Raw genomic sequence first — 25,774 nt, forward strand, 5'->3', positions numbered from 1 at the left:
GAAACTAGCTAATCAATACTAGCTACAGTTGTTAGCTCGCTTGGAGGAAGTATTTAGTGTTGTGTGCATTGCGTCTGTGCACTTAGCTAGCTACCATCCCATAGCCTACATATGAAGTGTGACTGGCTCATCTGTGGATGTACGGAGAAAATACCCTCTTCCTCTTTTTGGGGGGGCTCCCCCAAAAGTAAAAACTCAACAGACACCATGAAAGCTTAAACCACGTTTATTCTTCCCAGAGGATGAATACAGCTGCATTAGACAAAGTGATACAGGCCATAAACTTTTATTTCTCCCTTAACGTGACCTGACCTGATGCTCGCTTTGTGACTGACAGGTGACTATCCTATCAATGGATTGCTATAAGATGCATATCGTTCATTCTAGCGGGAAAGGGCTTGACGGACTAGCGAATTTAAACTTTTAAATTAAAAGTAGCCGGCTGAAAAAGCAAATGGAAAACACTATCTGTTGTTGAACACATTCTGTAGACTGCATCAAAAGGAGAATGTTTAGTCTAAGGCAGAGATGCAAAGATTAATATACCAGTAGATGATAGAACATTTTGTTCCTCAAATCTCAACCATCAGTAGCACCTTCTCTCCTCCTCTTCCTTCTTTTTCTCTCCCACAAACAACCACAACCTCTTTAGTTCTCCCTTTTCTCCTCCTCTTCTACATCTCTTTTATCCTTTTCTACTCTTTTCTCCTATCAAACACCATCCATCTTTTCCTCTCCAAACTCTAACCCCTCCCTATTTCTTCTCTCCTCCAGACTCTAACCCCTCCCTATTTCTTCTCTCCTCCAGACTCTAACCCCTCCCTATTTCTTCTCTCCCCCAGACTCTAACCCCTCCCTATTTCTTCTCTCCTCCAGACTCTAACCCCTCCCTATTTCTTATCTCCTCTAGACTCTAACCCCTCCCTCTGTCTCTTCTCTCCCTCCTCCAGACTCTAACCCCTCCCTCCCTGTCTCTTCTCTCTCTCCTCTAGACTCTAACCCCTCCCTGTCTCTTCTCTCCCACTTCCAGACTCTAACCCCTCCCTCCCTGTCTCTTCTCTCTCTCCTCCAGACTCTAACCCCTCCCTCCCTGTCTCTTCTCTCCCTCCTCCAGATTCTAACCCATCCCTCCCTGTCTCTTCTCTCCTCCAGACTCTAACCCCTCCCTCCCGGTCTCTTCTCTCCCTCCTCCAGACTCTAACCCCTGCCTCCCTGTCTCTTCTCTCCCCCCTCCAGAGACCAGGTGGGATGCCACCCTCCAGCCGTATGACACCCCAGGGTCCGCCCATGGGGCCTCCAGGCTACGGCTCCAGCCCCGTGTCCCGACCAGGGATGCCTGGCGTCATGGATCCCTCCCGTAAGAGGCCTGCCCCTCAGCAGGTCCAGCAACAACGCAACCAACAGTAAGATCTGACTAGCCATCGGTATTTGTTATTTTAGGCTTGAATGGATTTACTTCAACAGTAATATTTTACATTGCTACCAGGAGATGAGGGACATTGAAAGTATTATTAGTTTACTTTGATTATTTGTCCTCATTCAGAGTCGACTGTATCTTTGTGTGTGTATATAGTGCGTACAGGCCTTTTCGGTCCTAATAAACTCCCACTGTATTGTTTTGTTCAATTGCAGTACCAAGAAGAAGAAAATGGCGGATAAGATTTTACCTCAGAGGATCCGGGAGCTGGTGCCAGAGTCTCAGGCCTACATGGACCTGCTGGCGTTTGAGAGGAAGCTGGATCAGACCATCATGAGGAAACGTCTGGACATCCAGGAGGCACTCAAGAGACCCATTAAGGTAACAAATATGGAGTTATGTCCTCACTTGGGCCAAGGCCTGTATACATAAAGCTTTTCAAATCAAATTGTATTTGTCACATGCGCCGATTACAACCGGTGTAGCCCTTAACCGACGATGCGTTTTTATGAAAAATAAGTGTCAAGTAAAAAAAATAAAAATAATTTAAAGTAAAAAATAATTAAAGTGCAGCAGTAAAATAACAATAGCAAGGTTGTAAACAGGGAGGTACCGGTAGAGACTCAATGTGCAGGGGCACCGGTTAGTCGAGGTAATATGCACATGTAGGTAGAGTTAAAGTGTCTAAGCATAGATAATAAACAGAGAGTAAAGTATAGTACAGTGCTGATCTAGGATCATTGTCTTTTTAGATCCTAATGAATAACATTAGATGGACAGGGATGATTTTATAGGCTACAATTCAGGCCCAGGATCTTTTCCTGACCGACAAGGTGGCCAGACCAGGAAAGCTCGGGGCCTGAGTTGTAGCCTATAAAATGGGACTTGGAGTTTTCCCTGGTCATCACGTCCCATGTTTTCCTCTGAAGGTAATACACATTTTGAAAGTGAAATTCAACATGACTGGGCTTCTTGTGTTTCAGCAAAAGCGAAAGCTTCGTATCTTCATATCCAACACCTTCAACCCTGCCAAGCCCGACGCAGAAGACGGAGAGGGCACTGTTGCATCATGGGAGCTGCGTGTCGAAGGGCGTCTGCTTGAAGATGTAAGACTAATTAGTAGCCATATGTTTGTGTGTGTTGGGGGTGTGTGTCTGTGTGTTGACAGATAGTGTCTTGTGTGTGTTTATAACTTGGTGAAATGTCTGAAATTGTTTTTCTTTCTCAGACTGCTGTGTCCAAGTATGAAGCCACCAAGCAGAAGAGAAAGTTCTCTTCCTTCTTCAAATCTCTGGTCATCGAGTTGGACAAGGACCTCTATGGGCCTGACAATCACTTGGTCGAGGTAAGAAGATGTGGTTTAATGTTCGGATATAAAAATGCATGATTTAGATCTGTTTTCATGAATAGGCGATCAATATTAGCACATTTCCACCGCCACTCTTCTCAACCATTTCCTCCATAGTAAACTCTAATGATATTCTGTTGTAAAGAAACTAAAAAGACAAATAAAATGTATTTACTATTGTTATAGTGGCACAGGACTGCGACCACTCAGGAGACAGACGGGTTCCAGGTGAAGAGGCCAGGGGATGTGGGCGTACGCTGCACTGTCCTGCTCATGCTGGACTACCAGGTAAACACACCGCCAGTCACAACCTGCTAAAGTTTAAAAGCTATTTGGTTGTGATATCAGCACTTGTTGAAAATTGTAGTCAGAATTACAAATGTCCAATTATTCCATGCAAAACAATTGCTCACAATTTATCTCTATCATCAGTTACACAGCTAGTAACTATTTAGCTCTATTATCAGAGATATACAGCTAGTAACTGTTTAGCTCTGCTATACAGCTAGTAACTGTTTAGCTCTATCATCAGAGTTACACAGCTAGTAACTGTTTAGCTCTGTTATACAGCTAGTAACTGTTTAGCTCTATCATCAGAGATATACAGCAGATAATGACATGCTTTTCATGATCAGTAAAGCATTTGATGCTCATGTGATTTCAGATACGTTAGGGTAGCCAAACTGTTTGGCATGTTAGATGTCAAGCTCTTTCCAAAAAGCCTAGCTATCGGCAACTAGCCTATTTTTATTCACAACTCGTCCTGGTAAACGCCAGTCATCAGCACTATAGATGGCAAGAAATCTAGTTTATTCCCTGGAAGTTAGCTTGTCGACTAGCATTATTGACCCGATCTGTTGTTAGCTTGTCCACTAGCATTACTGACCTGATCTGTTGTTAGCTTGTCCACTAGCATTACTGCCTGATCTGTTGTTAGCTTGTCCACTAGCATTACTGACCTGATCTGTTGATAGCTTGTCCACTAGCATTACTGACCTGATCTGTTGTTAGCTTGTCCACTAGCATTACTGACCTGATCTGTTGTTAGCTTGTCCACTAGCATTACTGACCTGATCTGTTGTTAGCTTGTCGACTAGCATTACTGACCTGATCTGTTGTTAGCTTGTCGACTAGCATTACTGACCTGATCTGTTGTTAGCTTGTCCACTAGCATTATTGACCTGATCTGTTGTTAGCTTCTCCACTATCATTATTGACCTGATCTGTTGTTAGCTTCTCCACTATCATTATTGACCTGATCTGTTGTTAGCTTCTCCACTATCATTATTGACCTGATCTGTTGTTCGCTAACTAGCTAGCCAATTTTACGTGGTCCGTCAATCAACGTAGCCTATCATGTCTGTCAGCAGCAATCGTGATTAAACGCTCTTAAAAACAACGTTGAAAAGGGGATAATGTTGTGAGCTAGCTATGTTGGTAGGATAAAAAAAAAGGACATCACTTGCCAACAGTAGACTAGACAACATGGGCATATGTGTCCTTATGCTGCTTGACAGGCAAAGCCGAACAAGGTTGGAACATTGTCCTTAACTACTTGTCGGGTATAGTACACAATGTTATATTTGTAGTTCTGTGCTCTTCTCTTTATTGTGACGTTTTATTGATAACGACCTATGTGATCCAGGCGTTTTTGACCGCTAGGCCTTTCTCAACATCTCTCCCAAATACATGCTTGTCATTTGCGTCTTCAGTTTGATGGTGTAATGCCACTGCTAATTTCACTTCTCTCTCCCCAGCCCCCTCAGTTCAAGCTGGACCCTCGCCTGGCCCGTATGTTGGGGATCCACACCCAGACCAGGCCGGTCATCATCCAGGCACTCTGGCAGTATGTTAAGACCCACAAGCTGCAAGACCCCCACGAGAGAGAGTTCATCAACTGTGACAAGTACCTGCAGCAGGTCAGAGTTCATCAACTGTGACAAGTACCTGCAGCAGGTCAGAGTTCATCAACTGTGACAAGTACCTGCAGCAGGTCAGAGTTCATCAACTGTGACAAGTACCTGCAGCAGGTCAGAGTTCATCAACTGTGACAAGTACCTGCAGCAGGTCAGAGTTCATCAACTGTGACAAGTACCTGCAGCAGGTCAGAGTTCATCAACTGTGACAAGTACCTGCAGCAGGTCAGAGTTCATCAACTGTGACAAGTACCTGCAGCAGGTCAGAGTTCATCAACTGTGACAAGTACCTGCAGCAGGTCAGAGTTCATCAACTGTGACAAGTACCTGCAGCAGGTCAGAGTTCATCAACTGTGACAAGTACCTGCAGCAGGTCAGAGTTCATCAACTGTGACAAGTACCTGCAGCAGGTCAAAGTTCATCAACTGTGACAAGTGCCTGCAGCAGGTCAGAGTTCATCAACTGTGACAAGTACCTGCAGCAGGTCAGAGTTCATCAACTGTGACAAGTGCCTGCAGCAGGTCAGAGTTCATCAACTGTGACAAGTGCCTGCAGCAGGTCAGAGTTCATCAACTGTGACAAGTGCCTGCAGCAGGTCAGAGTTCATCAACTGACAAGTACTTGCAGCAGGTCTCCTCTTTGTTCACAGCTGGTTGATATGATTATGGGTAAATGTGTCTGTTATGTTGTCCTTAGCCCAAACACACCACAGACCTCTGACATATGATCTTTATTAACTGTCCATAGCCGAAACGTAAAAAGCACAATATTGAAATCCTTGCATGTCCAGAGTTAAATGAATAAAGTTGTTTTTATCTATGTTGTTCTAGATCTTTGAGACTCAGCGTATGAAGTTCTCTGAGATCCCACAACGTCTACATGCTCTCCTGATGCCTCCAGAACCTATCATCATTAACCATGTCATCAGGTAGGACGAACCCTAATCGTCTTTACTAACCATGTCATCAGGTAGGACGAACCCTAATCGTCTTTACTAACCATGTCACCGGGTAGGACGAACCCTAATCGTCTTTACTAACCATGTCATCAGGTAGGACGAACCCTAATCGTCTTTACTAACCATGTCACCAGGTAGGACGAACCCTAATCGTTTTTATTAACCATGTCATCAGGTAGGACGAACCCTAATCGTCTTTACTAACCATGTCATCGGGTAGGACGAACCCTAATCGTCTTTACTAACCATGTCACCAGGTAGGACGAACCCTAATCGTTTTTATTAACCATGTCATCAGATAGGACAAACCCTAATCGTCTTTACTAACCATGTCACCAGGTAGGACGAACCCTAATCGTCTAACCATGTACTAACCATGTCATCACCGGGTAGGACGAACCCTAATCGTCTTTATTAACCATGTCACCAGGTAGGACGAACCCTAATCGTCTTTACTAACCATGTCACCAGGTAGGACGAACCCTAATCGTCTTTACTAACCATGTCATCAGGTAGGACGAACCCTAATCGTCTTTATTAACCATGTCACCAGGTAGGACGAACCCTAATCGTCTTTACTAACCATGTCACCAGGTAGGACGAACCCTAATCGTCTTTACTAACCATGTCATCAGGTAGGACGAACCCTAATCGTCTTTATTAACCATGTCATCAGGTAGGACGAACCCTAATCGTCTTTATTAACCATGTCACCAGGTAGGACGAACCCTAATCGTCTTTATTAACCATGTCACCAGGTAGGACGAACCCTAATCGTCTTTACTAACCATGTCACCAGGTAGGACGAACCCTAATCGTCTTTACTAACCATGTCACCAGGTAGGACGAACCCTTACATCCAGCACCAACACCTCACTATGTCCTCCTGGCCTCTAGGGTCCACACCTCACTATGTCCTCCTGGCCTCTAGGGTCAACACCTCACTATGTCCTCCTGGCCTCTAGGGTCCACACCTCACTATGTCCCCCTGGCCTCTAGGTTCAACACCTCACTATGTCCTCCTGGCCTCTAGGGTCCACACCTCACTATGTCCTCCTGGCCTCTAGGGTCCACACCTCACTATGTCCTCCTGGCCTCTAGGGTCCACACCTCACTATGTCCTCCTGGCCTCTAGGGTCAACACCTCACTATGTCCCCCTGGCCTCTAGGTTCAACACCTCACTATGTCCTCCTGGCCTCTAGGGTCAACACCTCACTATGTCTTCCTCGCCACTAGGGTCCACACCTCACTATGTCCCCCTGGCCTCTAGGTTCAACACCTCACTATGTCCTCCTGGCCTCTAGGGTCAACACCTCACTATGTCATCACTTAGGTCGAGAGTTGTTCCGTGGTCAGGAAGAACTCCTGGCCTTTTTTGTAAGACAATGCTCAGATGATCAGATCTCACAATGCCTACAGAAGTGTTCAAATGTCTCAGGAACCACGTTAATATGATATAGAACTCTCCTGAGATGTGCAGCGTGACTGCAAGAAATTACCATCTGGAACGAACCCATAGTGTAAGATAGACTCTGCGTGATCTAAGTCCTCTCTGTGTGTCTACAGTGTGGATCCCAATGACCAGAAGAAGACAGCCTGCTATGACATCGATGTGGAGGTGGACGACACTCTAAAGACCCAGATGAACTCCTTCCTCCTGTCCACCGCCAGCCAGCAGGAGATAGCTGGCCTGGACAACAAGGTATGTATGGAGCCCATGCTATAGTTGAACTTTACATGGGTCCATTAATTTTCAAGGGATGGAATCAAGCCTACAACATCTTATGGTGAGGCTGCGAACAGATGTTTTCCACACACCTTTTGTCTCCTATGGGAGTAGGACCGGGAGCAGGCAGGGACCGGGAGCAGGCAGGGACCGGGAGCAGGCAGGGACCGGGAGCAGGCAGGGACCGGGAGCAGGCAGGGGCCGGGAGCAGGCAGGGGCCGGGAGCAGGCAGGGGCCGGGAGCAGGCAGGGGCCGGGAGCAGGCAGGGGCCGGGAGCAGGCAGGGAGGGCAGGGACCGACTACAGAGAAACTCACTGAACCAGATATAAAAAGAGAAATAGACAGCCCACCTACCTCTTCTCTAGAAAGACAGTCCTTCTCCCTCTTCTCCAGGAAGACAGTCCTCCTACCTCTTCTATAGAAAGACAGTCCTCCTACTACTTCTCCAGAAAGACAGTCCTCCTACCTCTTCTATAGAAAGACAGTCCTCCTACTACTTCTCCAGAAAGACAGTCCTCCTACCTCTTCTCCAGAAAGACAGTCCTCCTCCCTCTTCTCCAGAAAGACAGTCCTCCTCCCTCTTCTCCAGAAAGACAGTCCTCCTCCCTCTTCTCCAGAAAGACAGTCCTCCTCCCTCTTCTCCAGAAAGACAGTCCTCCTCCCTCTTCTCCAGAAAGACAGTCCTCCTCCCTCTTCTCCAGAAAGACAGTCCTCCTCCCTCTTCTCCAGAAAGACAGTCCTCCTCCCTCTTCTCCAGAAAGACAGTCCTCCTCCCTCTTCTCCAGAAAGACAGTCCTCCTCCCTCTTCTCCAGAAAGACAGTCCTCCTCCCTCTTCTCCAGAAAGACAGTCCTCCTCCCTCTTCTCCAGAAAGACAGTCCTCCTCCCTCTTCTCCAGAAAGACAGTCCTCCTCCCTCTTCTCCAGAAAGACAGTCCTCCTCCCTCTTCTCCAGAAAGACAGCCCTCCTCCCTCTTCTCCAGAAATAGACAGCCCTCCTCCCTCTTCTCCAGAAATAGACAGCCCTCCTCCCTCTTCTCCAGAAATAGACAGCCCTCCTCCCTCTTCTCCAGAAATAGACAGCCCTCCTCCCTCTTCTCCAGAAATAGACAGCCCTCCTCCCTCTTCTCCAGAAATAGACAGCCCTCCTCCCTCTTCTCCAGAAATAGACAGCCCTCCTCCCTCTTCTCCAGAAATAGACAGCCCTCCTCCCTCTTCTCCAGAAATAGACAGCCCTCCTCCCTCTTCTCCAGAAATAGACAGCCCTCCTCCCTCTTCTCCAGAAATAGACAGCCCTCCTCCCTCTTCTCCAGAAATAGACAGCCCTCCTCCCTCTTCTCCAGAAATAGACAGCCCTCCCTCCTCTCCAGAAATAGACAGCCCTCCCTCCTCTCCAGAAATAGACAGCCCTCCCTCCTCTCCAGCAGCAGTACGCCTACTTCAAGTTCAGAATGTTAATACAGACAAAGAAGAAGACCCCACAGGAAAGAGTCTCTGAGAGACACACCCTGTCAGTAGCATTGGCTGCATGTCTTATCCCTGTGATTGCAGAGAGCTGAGGTATCTAGTGCAGACTAAGGTCAGAGAGACCTTCATTAGACAGTAGTGTATCCAGTAGTGTTTAAAACAGACAGCATGGTGCATTCAACATGTCAATACTTCTCACAAATATACAAGTAGTGATGAAGTCAATCTCTCCTCTACTTTGAGCCAGGAGAGATTGACATGCATATTATTAATGTTAGCTCCCTGTGTACATTTAAGGGCCAGTTGTGCTGTCCTGTTCTGGGCCAATTGTTATTCGACAAGCTGCTGTGACAAAGGCCAATTAAACACAACAGAGATGAGACCTTCTCTACTGAGGGAGGAGCTAACATGATGTCCTACTACAGGGCCAACAGACTGGTTCAATCTGGTTCATTATACTGAAGTATGGGAGGAGCTAACGTGATGTCCCACTACAGGGCCAACAGACTGGTTCAATCTGGTTCATTATACTGAAGTATGGGAGGAGCTAACGTGATGTCCCACTACAGGGCCAATAGACTGGTTCAATCTGGTTCATGTTACTGAAGTATGGGAGGAGCTAACATGTCCTACTACAGAGCCAACAGACTGGTTCAATCTGGTTCATGTTACTGAAGTATGGGAGGAGCTAACGTGATGTCCTACTACAGGGCCAATAGACTGGTTCAATCTGGTTCATTATACTGAAGTATGGGAGGAGCTAACGTGATGTCCTACTACAGGGGAGTTCAATCTGGTTCAACGTTGATGTCAATAGACTGGTTCAATCTGGTTCATGTTACAGGGTCCTACTACAGGGCCAACAGAATGGTTCAATCTGGTTCATGTTACTTTTTAAAACATTTTTACCTTTATTTAACTAGGCAAGTCAGTTAAGAACAAATTCTTATTTTCAATGACGGCCTAGGACGGCCTAACTGCCTGTTCAGGGGCAGAACGACAGATTTGTACCTTGTCAGCTCAGAGGTTTGAACTTGCAACCTTCCGGTTACTAGTCCAACGCTCTAACCACTAGGCTACCCTGAGTATGGATCCATTTGCATTGTTGTCTGGTCTAATAAACATAACAAAGAAAAGTGACTCTACTTCATCCATCTTGGTTTGGACATCCATCTTGGTTTGGACATCCATCTTGGTTTGGACATCCATCTTGGTTTGGACATCCATCTTGGTTTGGACATCCATCTTGGTTTGGACATCCATCTTGGTTTGGACATCCATCTTGGTTTGGACATCCATCTTGGTTTGGACATCCATCTTGCTGTTTCTTCCTCTTCAGATCCATCAGATCATTTAGACAATAGTTTATTCAGATGTTGAACTAGGATTGACCCTCCATCTCTCTCTTCTCCCCCTGTAGATCCATGAGACCATAGAGACGATCAACCAGCTGAAGACCCAGAGAGAGTTCATGTTGAGCTTCGCCAGAGACCCCCAGGGCTTCATCAACGACTGGCTGCAATCACAGTGCAGGGATCTCAAGGTAAACACACAGGGAAACACCACTATGGAGCATTGTTCTGTAGAGAGAAAACATTCTGGCTGCAGTCACGATGCAGGGACCTCAAGGTAAACACTGCTCTTGTGCTTCATGTGGGTCGTAGTTCAGTAGGGAGAAACAGGGAATGAAACAGCGAAGTACTTCAGGGCTTTATCAATGACTGGCTGTATTTGTATTTAACAATGATCCCCATTAGCAGCAGCTACTCTTCCTGGGGGTCCTGCAACATTAAGGCAGTTATATACAATTTAAAACATTACATGACATAACAGATTTCACAACACATTAAGTGTGTGCCCTCAGGCCCCTACTCTACTACCACACATCTGCAACACAAAATCCATGTGTACATGTGTGTATATGTTATAGTGCGTGTGTCTCTTCACAGGGGCCCTGTTCCGTAAGGTGTATTTTTTAAATCTCATTTTACTGTTTGCACCTGATGTGGAATAGAGTTCCATGTAGTCATGGCTCTATGTAGTACTGTGGAATAGAGTTCCATGTAGTCATGGCTCTATGTAGTACTGTGGAATAGAGTTCTATGTAGTCATGGCTCTATGTAGTACTGTGGAATAGAGTTCCATGTAGTCATGGCTCTATGTAGTACTGTGGAATAGAGTTCCATGTAGTCATGGCTCTATGTAGTACTGTAGAATAGAGTTCCATGTAGTCATGGCTCTGTGTAGTACTGTGGAATAGAGTTCCATGTAGTCATGGCTCTATGTAGTACTGTGGAATAGAGTTCCATGTAGTCATGGCTCTGTGTAGTACTGTGGAATAGAGTTCCATGTAGTCATGGCTCTATGTAGTACTGTAGAATAGAGTTCCATGTACTCATGGCTCTATGTAGTACTGTGGAATAGAGTTCCATGTAGTCATGGCTCTATGTAGTACTGTGGAATAGAGTTCCATGTAGTCATGGCTCTATGTAGTACTGTGCACCTCCCATAGTCTACTCTGGACTTGGGGATTGTGAAGAGACCTGTGGTGGAATGTCTTGTGGGGTTATGAATGGGTGCGCTAGTAGTTTAAACAGACAGCTCGGTACATTCAGCATGTCAACACTTCTTCCAAAAACAGGTAGTGATGAAGTCAATCTCTGCTCTACTTTGAGCCATGAGAGATTGACATGCATATTATTAATGTTAGCTCTCCGTGTACATTTAAGGGCCAGACATGCTGCCCTGTTCTGAGACAATTGTAATTTTCCCAAGGCCCTCTTTGTGGCACCTGACCTCACTACTGAACATTTGTCTAGGTGCGACAAAACTAGGGCCTGTAGGACCTGCCTTGTTGATAGTGTTGTTAAGAAGGTAGAAACTAGGGCCTGTAGGACCTGCCTTGTTGATAGTGTTGTTAACAAGACAGAGCAGCGCTTTATTAAGGACAGACTTCTCCCCATTCTATCTACTGTTGTATCAACATGTTTTGACCATGAGTTTTACAATCTAGGGTTACTCCAAGCAAACTTGCTCAATTTCCACATTATTCATCACAATATTTAGTTGAGGTTTAGTGAGTGAGTGATTTGTCCCAAATGCAATGCTTTTAGTTGATGAAATATTTAGGACTAACTTAATTGTATGCAGTCACAGTTCAGGGGCTGTAGGGTAAACTAACAGGGAAACACCACTATGGGGCTTAGTTCAGTAGGGAGAAAACTGTGGAAACAGGGAGGTACCCCAGGGCTTCATCAATCACTGGCTGCGATCACAGTACAGGGACCTCAAGGTAAACTACTAAATTTAAGAGAACTGGTGCCGAGGAAAAATTCTACTTCAGATAAAGAAATGAGGAGAGCAGTAATATTATATTTTATTTTCTTTACTGCAAGGTAAACAAACGCACGGGGAAACCACAGCTCTCTAGTGCTGCTCAGTTACTGATTACCCTTTACATAATAACCCCCCAAAGCGTTTGGGTCATGTTCATTAAGAAGAAAATACATTGAAATTAAGTGAAACTGGGAGACACTACTTGAACTTGTGTCCAATACATACACAGATTGCCGTTTTCGTTTGCAAAACATTTTGATGAGTGTCTTACTGAACATGACCCTCTCCATGTGTTGTCATTGCTGTCATTGCTAGCTGCCGTGGACGTAGGTTAGCCATTAGCGCTAGCTAACTGCCGTGGACGTAGGTTAGCCATTAGCGCTAGCTATCTGCCGTGGACGTAGGTTAGCCATTAGCGCTAGCTATCTGCCGTGGACGTAGGTTAGCCATTAGCGCTAGCTATCTGCCGTGGACGTAGGTTAGCCATTAGCGCTAGCTATCTGCCGTGGACGTAGGTTAGCCATTAGCGCTAGCTATCTGCCGTGGACGTAGGTTAGCCATTAGCGCTAGCTAGCTGCCGTGGACGTAGGTTAGCCATTAGCGCTAGCTATCTGCCGTGGACGTAGGTTAGCCATTAGCACTAGCTAGCTGCCGTGGATGTAGGTTAGCCATTAGCACAAGCTAACTGTGTAGTGTTTGTTCAGATGGTTCTTGGACCAAACACCAGACTGACTGGACCGTCAATGACAACCGAGGGGTGATTGAAGCCGAGTCCAGTCCAAAGTTCATAGCTGTTGTTTTCTTCCTCCACCTGAACATTCAGCCTTCTGCATGGTTGCCTGGTGCCCAGTAACCTTGTAGTTTGTAGTCCTGAAGTAAGATGTGTTATCGTAAAACAGAGATGGTCCCAGAGGTCTCTCTTTAACCACGACACAGGGATAAGGTTGATAGGCCTGAGGATTTTTATCTGTGTGAAAAAATAAATATAGATAACATGCATGGTGCGTAGAACAACAAACTACACATTATACCTGTAGGCTTTATTGAAGGAAGTTTCTTATGTTTATGATTATTTTTTACAGACTATGACTGATGTGGTTGCGAACCCAGAAGAGGAGAGGAGAGCAGAGTTCTATTTCCAACCCTGGGCCCAGGAGGCCGTGTGTCGTTACTTCTACTCCAAGGTAAAATGCTCACCTCTCACCATTCTGTACCGTGGTGTGTGTACCGTGATGTGTGTGTGTGTACCGTGATGTGTGTGTGTGTGTGTACCGTGATGTGTGTGTACCGTGATGTGTGTGTACCGTGGTGTGTGTGTGTACCGTGGTGTGTGTGTGTACCGTGATGTGTGTACCGTGATGTGTGTGTGTGTGTGTACCGTGATGTGTGTGTGTGTGTACCGTGATGTGTGTGTGTGTGTGTGTGTGTACCGTGATGTGTGTGTGTGTGTGTGTGTGTGTGTGTGTGTGTGTGTACCGTGATGTGTGTGTGTGTACCGTGATGTGTGTGTGTGTACCGTGATGTGTGTGTGTGTACCGTGATGTGTGTGTGTGTACCGTGATGTGTGTGTGTGTGTGTGTACCGTGATGTGTGTGTGTGTGTGTGTACCGTGGTGTGTGTGTGTGTGTGTGTGTGTACCGTGATGTGTGTGTGTGTGTGTGTGTGTACCGTGATGTGTGTGTGTGTGTGTGTACCGTGATGTGTGTGTGTGTGTGTGTACCGTGATGTGTGTGTGTGTGTGTGTACCGTGATGTGTGTGTGTGTACCGTGATGTGTGTGTGTGTGTGTGTGTGTGTGTGTGTGTGTACCGTGATGTGTGTGTGTGTGTGTGTGTACCGTGATGTGTGTGTGTGTGTGTGTGTACCGTGATGTGTGTGTGTGTGTGTACCGTGTGTGTGTGTGTGTACCGTGATGTGTGTGTGTGTGTACCGTGGTGTGTGTGTGTTTGTGTGTACCGTGATGTGTGTGTGTTTGTGTGTACCGTGATGTGTGTGTGTGTGTACCGTGATGTGTGTGTGTGTGTACCGTGATGTGTGTGTGTGTGTACCGTGATGTGTGTGTGTGTGTGTGTGTGTGTGTGTGTGTGTACCGTGGTGTGTGTGTGTACCGTGGTGTGTGTGTGTGTGTACCGTGGTGTGTGTGTGTACCGTGGTGTGTGTGTGTGTGTACCGTGGTATGTGTGTGTACACCGTGGCTAAGGTAAATCAAATCTAATCCAATTGTATTCTTCAAATACACATGGTTAGCAGATGTTAATATGAGTGTAGTGAAATGCTTGTGCTTCTAATATCTAACAAGTAATCTAACAAATTCAGAACCACTACCTTATGCACACAAATGTAAAGGTATGAATATGTACATATAAATATATGGATGAGCAAGTGGCCTTGCGGCATAGGCAAGATGTTATAGAATACAGTATGTACATATGAGTAAAGTACGATATCTAGACATTTATTAAAGTGGCGTTTATTTAAAGTCACTAGTGATACCTTTATTAAGTTATTTAAGTGGCCAGAGATTTGAGTCTGTATGTTGGCAGAAGCCTCTCTGTGTTAGTGATGGCTGTTTAACAGTCTAATGGCCTTGAGATAGAAGCTGTTTTTCAGTCTCTCGGTACCAGCTTTGATGCACCTGACCTCGCCGTCTGGATGGTAGCGGGGTAAACAGGCAGTGGCTTGAGTGGTTCTTGTCCTTGATGATCTTTTTGGCCTTCCTGTGACATCGGGTGGCCCCAGTGTTGAGGATCAGCGGGGTGGAGATGTTGTTTCCTACCTTCACCACCTGGGGGCGGCCTGTCAGGAAGTCCTGGACCCAGTTGCACAGGGCGGGCTCGAGACCCAGGGTCTATGGTGTTAAATGCTGAGCTGTAGTCAATGAACAGCATTCTTACATAGGTATTCTTCTTGTCCAGATGGGTTAGGGCAGTGTGCAGTGTGATGTCGACTGCGTCGTCTGTGGACCTATAGGGCCGATAAGCAAATTGGAGTGGGTCTAGGGTCTCAGGTAGGGTGGAGGTGAAATGATCCTTGACTAGTCTCTCAAAGCACTTCATGATGACAGATAGTCATTTAGTTCAGGTACCTTAGCTTTATTGGGAACAGGAACAATGGTGGCCATCTTGGAGCTTGTGGGAACTGCAGACTGGGATAGGGATTGATTGAATATGTCCGTGAACACACCAGCCAGCTGGTCTGCGCATTTTTTGGGGACGCGGCTAGGGATGCCGTCTGGCAGCCTTGCCAGGGTTAACACGTTTAAATGTTTTACTCACTCTCGTGTTTTTGGCATCATTAAACTGAAGACTTATTTATCAAATAACTCTCTGTAATTATTATTACGTGATTAAACTGATTAATCACGTAACTGTAATTAACTAGGAAGTCGGGGCACCGAGGCAACGTATACATCAATGTTGTTTTCTGAGGCTACCCGGAACATATCCCAGTCCACGTGATCGAAGCAATCTTGAAGCGTGGAATCCGATTGGTCAGACCAGCATTAGATAGACCTGAGCACGGGCGTTTCCCGTTATAGTTTCTGTCTATAGGCTGGGAGCAACAAAATGGAGTCACGCCCAATTTTTCAGTTTTTGATTTGTTAAAAAAGTTTTAAATATCCAATAAATGTCGTTCCACTTCATGATTGTGTCCCACTTGTTGTTGATTCTTCACAAAAATATACCGTTTTATATCTTTATGTTTGAAGCCTGAAATGTGGCAAAAGGTCGCAAAGTTCAAGGGGGCCGAATACTTTCGCAAGGCACTGTATATATATATTTTATTTTATTTTTTTTTATTATTTATATATATACATATGTGATTATTTATTTATTTATTTATATATATATATATATATTTAAATGTTTTACTCACTCGTGTTTTTGGCATCATTAAACTGAAGACTTATCAAATCACTTTGTAATTATTATTACGCGATTAAACTGATTAATCACGTAACTGTAATTAACCAGGAAGTCGGGGCACCGAGGCAACGTATACATCAATGTTGTTTTTTTATATATATGATTATTTATATATATATATATATATATATATATATAAAAAAAAAAAAATGTATTTCAGGTCCAGCAGAGGAGGCAGGAGCTGGAACAAGCCCTGGGAATCAGAAACACTTAGAGATGAAGATGTTAAAGAAAAACAGGCCAACAGACGAACAAGTGGCCATTCTCTCTGGGAGGAGGAAAGGAAGTGTGGGACATTCATTAATACACCCCCGATTTGAGGAAAAACATCTTTGATATACATCTGCTTTACTGCTGGTGGTAACTATAGGATATCTTTTTGAAAGTCACCTAGCAGGCTGTTATGGTTATATATCAATGTTAGATTTTTACTTCCTCTCTCTTCATATTTGTCCCGCTAAAAGATCTTTTGACTTATTTTTTCTCAGTGGTCTCTCTCTATGCCTTACCTCAATGCATTCCCTTTTGGGGCTAAACTCTCTCAAGTCGCCAATCTTGAATCTATATTCAGGCCTAAGTGAGGTTGAAATGACCCCTAACTAAGGATTGATGCTACTCCACCATAACTAATATTGAGTATTTTAAGTCTTAACATTTGGCCATTTGTGAAAGAGCATTGGGTTCATTTTAAATACTTTGACTGTCTCTAACTTGCTCTGAGTCCATACTAACTCATAACTGATTAGGTGATAGACTACACACACTACCATTCTGGCTTTGGTCTGGAATTGATTTTTCAGTGTTTGTTTGGTATTGATAGGGTTGTGAGTATTCAGTGGTCTTTTATTGGTGTGCTGGCTGTCCGTTTCTTAGTGGTTCAAGACTATTCTAGAATTCTTGTTGTAGAATATTGTGTACCTCAAAAATTCTCCCCTGATCACTTCAGAGTATGGTGATGGCAGCCGGGCTTCACAGTGTTGTGAAGATTCAGTATGTTGGTTTAGTTAATCATTTAAGGGGCCATTTCATTTGAAACTATTTTTGTGATGCTTTTTGTTTGTTTGTTAATTATCTTTTTTTATGTTTCGAAACTATGAATTATATTAAAGCTTGTATTGTTAGAAGTTAAACCTTAAGGAAGTAGTGTTAGCAGTAATAACCTCAAGTCGATCTAGTTTTGTAAATACTGAGCAGAATAATCTGGTTTGATGTGAAGGAAAAAATGTCTGTTTTTAAAGGGCAGACCATCATTTTGACTCGTTGTCTAATGCTCCCGATTAGTTTTCCCAAGACGTTCCCCTTCAAGTGATACCAATGGTTTAATCCAGAACGTTCTCTATAACCTAACAGCAAGCTGAAGTTGCTTGTTGACCCCGTGTGGAAGAGAGAACAACCTTCAAGGTTCTACTGTTCGGTTAAGAAGACTTCTTCTGGGATTTCATATTTGTATTTGTTAGTGTGCAGACGCCATCAACACCGAGGAAGATAAGCATAGAGCTGGGTTCACTAGTAGATGTGACTCATTGAAGAATTTCATATTTTTTGATAGTATGATCGAAAGCTTCCGCTTGTTGTATTGCTGTTTAGATATGATGACATGTAAAGGATGTATGAAGTTTCATGGTTGGACTCAATTCATTATCAGTTCAATAGTCAAGTGAATTGAAATTAAGCGACATCTATTTTCAATGGGAATTATTTTTCTTCAATATTAAAGTGTATTTTCCATCCACGCTCTGATTATCCTGAATTGCCCCCAATCCTGTAAAGGATGATACTGAAGACTGATTGAAATCTTCAGACTTAAAAATTGTATTTTTCTCTTATTGACCAAACCTATTTTTCCCTGTATGTTTTAATCCTATGCTATAATAAAGGATATCTTCATGATAACTTCTCAGTTATGAATGGATGATTTTAAAGCTGGTTTTCGACCATTTGATGCACAAACTGGCAGTCTTTCCATGAAAGTTGTTACCTGCCTAATGTTCAGCATCACTGTTCTGGGATTCTTATGAACACCACGCACACCTGACTCATTGCTGTGAGAAGTGGGTTGATGCACTTGATGGTATAACAACCAGGGGACGGATCTGGTCATTGGCCCACAGGTGAGCATATCATGTTTATAGGGCCAGGAGTTTTTCCTGGACAGCTGTTCTTGTGAGAGGTTAAGGATGGGTTTTCTGGGTCCCCTAAAGTCGCCAAACTCTATGTATTGCTTCAATGAACCTTTTGCTCTTGAAATGATCCTAATCGTACTAGGTCATAGCCTCACTTGTTCAAACAGCGAAGTCTGTTAAAGGATGAGTACCTGTATTTATTGAGATGTCTTCCTAAGGCAAACTATTGCTAATGTGTTTAGAAATAGTCCTCTTAAAATAAGGAAAGTGTGGCATTTCCAAACTTGGAATTGTATCAACTTGCTACCCAAGGCTTTTACTGGTGGTATATGGTTAAATGCACTAAAGAGGAACAATAGGTACATATTGAAGATGCACAATCCACAATCTTTTTACGTGTCTATTTTTCAAAGGATTAAGCTAAGAACGTTAACAACTTCAAAGTTAGGAACACTATAACAGTATAGAACACTATAACAGTATAGAACACTATAACAATATGGAACACTAACAATATGGAACACTAACAATATAAAACACTATAACAATATGGAACACTAACAATATGGAGCACTATAACAGTATAGAACACTATAGCAGTATAGAACACTATAACAGTATAGAACACTATAGCAGTATAGAACACTATAACAGTATAGAACACTATAGCAGTATAGAACACTATAACAGTATAGAACACTATAACAATATGGAACACTAACAATATGGAACACTATAACAGTATAGAACACTAACAGTATAGAACATGATAACAATATAGAACACTATAACAATATAGAACACTATAACAGTATAGAACACGATAACAATATAGAACATGATAACAATATAGAACACTATAACAATATAGAACACTATAACAATATAGAACACTCTTAACAGTATAGAACACTATAACAATATAGAACACTATAACAATATGGAACACTAACAATATAGAATACTATAACAATATGGAACACTATAACAATATGGAACACTATAACAATATAGAACACTATAACAATATAGAACACTATAACAATATGGAACACTAACAATATAGAATACAATGACTATATGGAACACTATAACTATATGGAACACTATAACAATATGGAACACTATAACAATATGGAACACTATAACAATATGGAACACTATAACAATAGGTCAGGGTGGGTGTTAGGGGTGGTGAGGGGCTGCAGCTTCTCTCTAGGAGTCTCTACAGTCTGTTCTCTGTGATGCAGCACCCTCTTGATGACAGACAACTCCTTTACCATCTCTTCCTTTTCCTGCACTAGCTCTCTCTTTATGGTGGCCTTTACCTCCTCAAGCGCTGTGGTAAGGCTCTCTCTCAGCTCCTGAACAGAGGTCTTCAGCTGGGTCCTGCAATGGTCGATCTGGTCCTGTAGAAGCTCTGTGTCTGGGTTGGAGGTGATGTAGCTGGGGGGCTGCTCCTTTAGCTCAGTAACCCATACCTCTGACTGAGCCATTCTGTCGGTAGTGTGGTCTTGGCTCTGTTGCTCTCTCACTCCCTGTGGTGCTCTCTCTCGCTCTCTCGCTCTCGTCTTTTCTCAATAAAAAAAACTAATGTACACAATTTGTAGACAATTGAGGAGTTGGAGAATGAGATGTTGAATGGTCAGAAGCTCCAGGGTCCAGCCACTGCAGCTGAAGTCAACCACATCCTGAAGAAGAAGGGCCTGGTGGACAAGTGAGTTACAGTTACAGTATATGAATATATAATGGATGAGTTTGACTTCAGAATCTTCTGAGTACGAGTTATGTTTCTAGGATAGATAGGCCAGGAACTATTAGTAACTACGACCAACAGTAAATAGTAAACACACAAGTAACACTCCATCCCACAAGTCCACAAGTGAGGAGACACTGACCTGCACAGTGAGAAGAGCTGGCAGGTGTCATGGCCCCTGACAACATGCCTCTAAGCAAATAGGTCCACAGGTCAGAGAGATTTTGAGAGGCTGGATTATGGTACCCCTAGACTCTCAGGCACCACTCCTGGGGTATGGGGAGTGGAGTGTGCAGATTGAAAGGGTTGCGAGGTGCTGATGAGTCATTCGTAACAATGTACTCAATTGAACATCCGAATGACATGTATAAACCGATCTTATAACCTTTTCACACTACCGAACCGAGCCAAACCATAGTTGCTGGAACTGTGCCTGAAAGAACCATGTGAAAGACAATATATGAGCCAGGACTGTACGGTTCAGACAAGGTTGAAGATGACAGGTTAAGACAAGAGGATTCTAATATCCCATAACTCTTTGCATAAATGAGGAAGCGTTCTAAACAATGGGACTAGCTACGCTACTTAGCAACAGGTGGTCCCGTGAATCTGTTCATTTTCAAAAAGCTTCCACATGGAACCATAACTTGTCCTAACCTGGGTATCTTCAACCTAGGGTTCGGGTAGGCCCTATAGTGTGGATCTAAAACTGTTATCCCCTCTATCCTTCCTCCAGGTTCCCCTTGTTCAATTGTCAATCAAATCTATTCCCATGGACACCCCATTAAAGAGTTCATCAGATGTTTAGAGAACCACCCTGAACACATGTAACTGACTGAAGGATGCTGGGATGCTTTAGATGTTGGAACCAGCCGGAGGAGGGAGGGAGGGAGACATGAGGAGCTGTTTGGATGATTGCATCTAACTCATCTCTGTTGGAAATGAATCCTAAGAAAAGGGAGAGGAAAATGTCTCAGTCAAACGAACCTCCTTCCTGGGCTGTTGTAATAAAACAAACCTCCTTCCTGGGCTTTTGTAATAAAACGAACCTCCTTCCTGGGCTGCTGTAATAAAACAAACCTCCTTCCTGGGCTGCTGTAATAAAACGAACCTCCTTCCTGGGCTGTTGTAATAAAACGAACCTCCTTCCTGGGCTGTTGTAATAAAACGTAATAAAACGAACCTCCTTCCTGGGCTGCTGTAATAAAACATACCTCCTTCCTGGGCTGCTGTAATAAAACGTACCTCCTTCCTGGGCTGCTGTAATAAAACATACCTCCTTCCTGGGCAGTTGTAATAAAACGTACCTCCTTCCTGGGCTGCTGTAATAAAACGTACCTCCTTCCTGGGCTGCTGTAATAAAACGTACCTCCTTCCTGGGCTGTTGTAATAAAACGTACCTCCTTCCTGGGCTGTTGTAATAAAACATACCTCCTTCCTGGGCTGCTGTAATAAAACGTACCTCCTTCCTGAGCAGTTGTAATAAAACGTACCTCCTTCCTGGGCTGCTGTAATAAAACGTACCTCCTTCCTGGGCAGTTGTAATAAAACGTACCTCCTTCCTGGGCTGCTGTAATAAAACGTACCTCCTTCCTGGGCAGTTGTAATAAAACGTACCTCCTTCCTGGGCTGCTGTAATAAAACGTACCTCCTTCCTGGGCAGTTGTAATAAAACACCTCCTTCCTGGGCTGCTGTAATAAAACGTACCTCCTTCCTGGGCTGCTGTAATAACTAATAACCCCCTGTTCTGTTCCAACTGATTCTTCATGTATTATTGATGACATTGTCACTAGGCATTGTGTCAGTACTGTGTAGAAATGGACAGAAATACATTTTGTTTAGAATGCCCATATCCCTTAGTCTTTAAAGGGGAGAGACAACCAGGAAATATAAACAATTCAAAATCAGAATATTGTTTAAAAAAAGAGCACGCCAATAACCTGCTGGGGCGCTCTATGCAGAAAACAATATATTCTGCAAAATCTGCAATTTAGCATTCGATTATTATACATATGGATATGAAGGGCATTTGTAGACTATTTTCAGAACATACATGGCTGACATATTTTCATTAGCTATAGAAATAAAACCCCAACAACTTCTCCAACTGGGTAAAGACGGCAGTATATGGAGTATGGAGTATCTCCACAAAGCGCAGGTTCTCGGGAACACTGTTGAACAGTTCTCTGCTTGTATCAGCCAGAACAATTTTTAACATCTTCTTCACCTAGCTCTCCTACAAAATATTAAGAACATATTGGTCTTGTGTGTCAGTGAATTCCTTCATTATTATGGAGACGCTTTCACATATATATTTTTTTACCAGACTTCTTTACGTATGTTAATGTATGCACGTGCATTTGGGAATTGTCATTTCTTTTGGAGAGGGATGTTGGCGCTTGCAAAAGCCATATCCTCAGCATTTACGTTCTTAGGCTTACGTGTATTTCTATAGCGAATGAAAATGGCAAATTTGTTCGGAAATTTTCTTAGATAAAATGCCTATTATACCCATATAATGTTGATAACAGACGATGAATAAGTTAAATATGTATGTTGATAATGTCCTTAGGATATGGTAATCGGATATGGTGCATTAGGCTAAAGCGTAGGCTGCTGATGAGAACAATTGTCGGCAAACATTTAATTTGAAGTCAATCCACATGGTTGGGAATTTATTTTTGGGCTAATTGAATAACTACGTTAGATGATCATGGTACGCTCCCCTGACTATTAATTCACAAGTGGTGTGAGATGGCGCTGTATGGGTCTCTTGCTGTCGTTTAATTGAAATGTGGGGTAACCCTGACATTTCAGAACGTCTCCCTTGTAATACTATGGATGGCCGCTTGGTGGTGACCTTCTCTTGTTCAAACTTTTAAAGTCACGTCTGGGGGACAAGACCATTTTCTACATACATCACACATTCACCTATATTGGGCACACGATTTTAATCTCGGATTATTATTGATTATCTCTTATTTTGAAAAGAACGCTAGCTAGCTAGGTGGCTGCGGACTGACAAAGTAACAGTATTCCATCAATGATACCTCTCTGAATAGCGGGCGGGCGGGAGGTGGGGCCGTGGCCCATTTCACTTCCTTAATCCAAGAACTCCATCACAGGGGCACGAAACGGAGGGACGGCGGTGGAAACGTTTCTCAAGTTTTTCCTTATGATATATTTATTTAATTGAAACCACTTTTGGTGACCATGGCTGCTCTTTCAGCCTGGTTTTGGAACGAGAGATTTTGGCTCCCGCATAATGTGACTTGGGCGGACCTTGCAGACCCAGCGCCCGGGGTGGAGTATCCTAAAGCCAGTCACTTGCTCTCTGCTTTACCGCTGGCTTTGGGGATCTTTGCGGTCAGAATACTATTTGAGAGGTACGTACTGTCTGTTTTTTGAACTCATATCATTACATTCATCAACTCTTTCTTGAACATAACACTCGCCCGGCCATGCCAGAGTCTTTGCAGCCACAAATACGACTCGAATATTTAATAATTGAAAGGAAGTGTACTTGGAATTGATTAAGAACCTAAGGTCATTTGGGAGGTTTGCCCACCCTAGCTAGCTAAGCTAACCTGTTGTCTGTCTGGTTGCCTGTCACTTCCTAGTGAGAGCACTGGAGCAGGCCAACTCATTCTAGGTTTCTTCCAACTTATTTATGGAACAATCTTCAAAATGTTATTAAAGTTTATGTATTGGTGCCTCCAGGGTAATTCAGACAGCTGATTGAGGACCTTATTACTGATGAATGTGATGTTCTGGTGCCTCTAGGGGTCATTCAGACAGCTGATTGAGGACCTTATTACTGATGAATGTGATGTTCTGGTGCCTCTAGGGTAATTCAGACAGCTGATTGAGGACCTTATTACTGATGAATGTGATGTTCTGGTGCCTCTAGGGTCAGTCAGACAGCTGGTTGAGGACCTTATTACTGATGAATGTGATGTTCTGGTGCCTCTTGGGTAATTCAGACAGCTGATTGAGGACCTTATTACTGATGAATGTGATGTTCTGGTGCCTCCAGGGTCAGTCAGACAGCTGATTGAGGACCTTATTACTGATGAATGTGATGTTCTGGTGCCTCTAGGGTCAGTCAGACAGCTGGTTGAGGACCTTATTACTGATGAATGTGATGTTCTGGTGCCTCTAGGGTAATTCAGACAGCTGATTGAGGACCTTATTACTGATGAATGTGATGTTCTGGTGCCTCTAGGGTCAGTCAGACAGCTGGTTGAGGACCTTATTACTGATGAATGTGATGTTCTGGTGCCTCTTGGGTAATTCAGACAGCTGATTGAGGACCTTATTACTGATGAATGTGATGTTCTGGTGCCTCCAGGGTCAGTCAGACAGCTGATTGAGGACCTTATTACTGATGAATGTGATGTTCTGGTGCCTCTAGGGTCAGTCAGACAGCTGGTTGAAGACCTTATTACTGATGAATGTGATGTTCTGGTGCCTCTTGGGTAATTCAGACAGCTGATTGAGGACCTTATTACTAATGAATGTGTTTGTTTTTTTCTAATCGTGTTTTTCTTTCTGCATTTTGTATTTATATCGATGTGTGTATTTTCTGTCATTTAGATCTTGCTTTCAGTATGAATCCCTGATCAAATAAAGGTTAAATAAATCAATCAATGCTCACCATCGAAATAGATCAAGTAAGTTCATTATCTCTTTGAAGTAGTAGCTTTGGCAGACACTCAGTGGCTGTACACCAGAACTTGATGACAGTTCTCAGGGCTGGCTATGGCCTGTGTTGTTAGGCAGTTATTACACAGTTAACATTACATAATTCCTCAGTTGTAGTTAGGCTACAGCCCACCCGCAATACACAGGTTGTCTGCAATTCAAATCAGGCCTGTAAATTATAGCTATAAAACTGCTGGAGAGAGTAAACATGTATAACAGACCCTTGTCACTGAGAAAATATAGAAAATGACACAGCGTGGAAACGGTTGCACTTTTGAGAGTTTTAGGGCTTAGTTATGTTGAAATCAAAAGACAAAGTCCTGTGATGATGAAGAGTTAAATTGTAGGCTTTTCATAGTGGCTCTGGACATTGTGGGCATTTCACCACATTGGTCATACTTTTGCCCTTTTTCATAAAGTGTCTCAGAGTAGGAATGATGTTTTAAAATAGGCATACATTTTGAAGATCGTATCAGTCTGGTCTCATAGACTACACGTAACATAGTTAATGTGAATCTGGGAAACTGTTTTGTTACAATAGACAGTAGGTTATCGTAACATATTGTATGAATTGCAATTTGTGACATATCATACAAATTGTATTTTGTAACATATCATACAAAATTAATGTTGGCATCCACAAATGAATACATACCATATGAAATGTAACATATTTTACTAAAGCCAGCAGCATACCACCCTGCATACCACCCTGCAGCATACCACCCTGCAGCATACCACTGCTGGCTTGCTTCTGAAGCTAAGCAGGGTTGGTCCTGGTCAGACTCTGGATGGGAGACCAGATGCTGCTGGAAGTGGTGTTGGAGGGCCAGTAAAAGGCACACTTTTCTCTTGTCTAAAAAATATCCCAATGCCCCAGGGCAGTGGTTGGACACTGCTCTGTGTTTGGGTGCCATCTTTCGGATGGGACGTTAAACGGGTGTCTTGACTCTCTGAGTACATTAAAGATCCCATGGCACTTAGCCTAAGAGTAGGGGTGTTAACCCCGGTGTCCTGGCTAAATTCCCAATCTGGCCCTCAAACCATTCACGGTCACCTAATAATCCCAGTTTACAATTGGCTCATTCATCCCCCTCC

The 25,774-nt window shown here is 43.6% G+C and overlaps 2 protein-coding genes across 3 annotated transcripts in view; both read left to right on the forward strand.

Annotated features, from left to right (window-relative positions):
- Positions 1–17,985, forward strand: part of LOC139413881 (SWI/SNF-related matrix-associated actin-dependent regulator of chromatin subfamily D member 1-like) — a 28,516-nt gene extending 10,531 nt beyond the window's left edge. Inside the window, exons 2-12 of the mRNA XM_071161719.1 lie at positions 1,237–1,403; positions 1,633–1,798; positions 2,401–2,523; positions 2,646–2,762; positions 2,952–3,053; positions 4,523–4,684; positions 5,512–5,609; positions 7,207–7,342; positions 10,252–10,374; positions 13,250–13,351; positions 16,253–17,985. Of these exons, the coding sequence (XP_071017820.1) occupies positions 1,237–1,403; positions 1,633–1,798; positions 2,401–2,523; positions 2,646–2,762; positions 2,952–3,053; positions 4,523–4,684; positions 5,512–5,609; positions 7,207–7,342; positions 10,252–10,374; positions 13,250–13,351; positions 16,253–16,306 (1,350 nt within the window). The 3' untranslated portion in view covers positions 16,307–17,985. The remainder of the gene's footprint in view (positions 1–1,236; positions 1,404–1,632; positions 1,799–2,400; positions 2,524–2,645; positions 2,763–2,951; positions 3,054–4,522; positions 4,685–5,511; positions 5,610–7,206; positions 7,343–10,251; positions 10,375–13,249; positions 13,352–16,252) is intronic.
- A 5,091-nt stretch (positions 17,986–23,076) lies between these two features.
- Positions 23,077–25,774, forward strand: part of LOC139413883 (ceramide synthase 5) — a 38,052-nt gene continuing 35,354 nt past the window's right edge. Inside the window, exon 1 of one of the 2 annotated variants that reach the window (XM_071161722.1) lies at positions 23,077–23,358. In XM_071161722.1, the coding sequence (XP_071017823.1) occupies positions 23,186–23,358 (173 nt within the window). In that variant the 5' untranslated portion in view covers positions 23,077–23,185. The remainder of the gene's footprint in view (positions 23,359–25,774) is intronic. The other variant, XM_071161723.1, reaches the window with a different exon arrangement.

The sequence above is a fragment of the Oncorhynchus clarkii genome, chromosome 7, assembly GCF_045791955.1.
Source record: "Oncorhynchus clarkii lewisi isolate Uvic-CL-2024 chromosome 7, UVic_Ocla_1.0, whole genome shotgun sequence".
Classification (NCBI taxonomy): domain Eukaryota; kingdom Metazoa; phylum Chordata; class Actinopteri; order Salmoniformes; family Salmonidae; genus Oncorhynchus; species Oncorhynchus clarkii.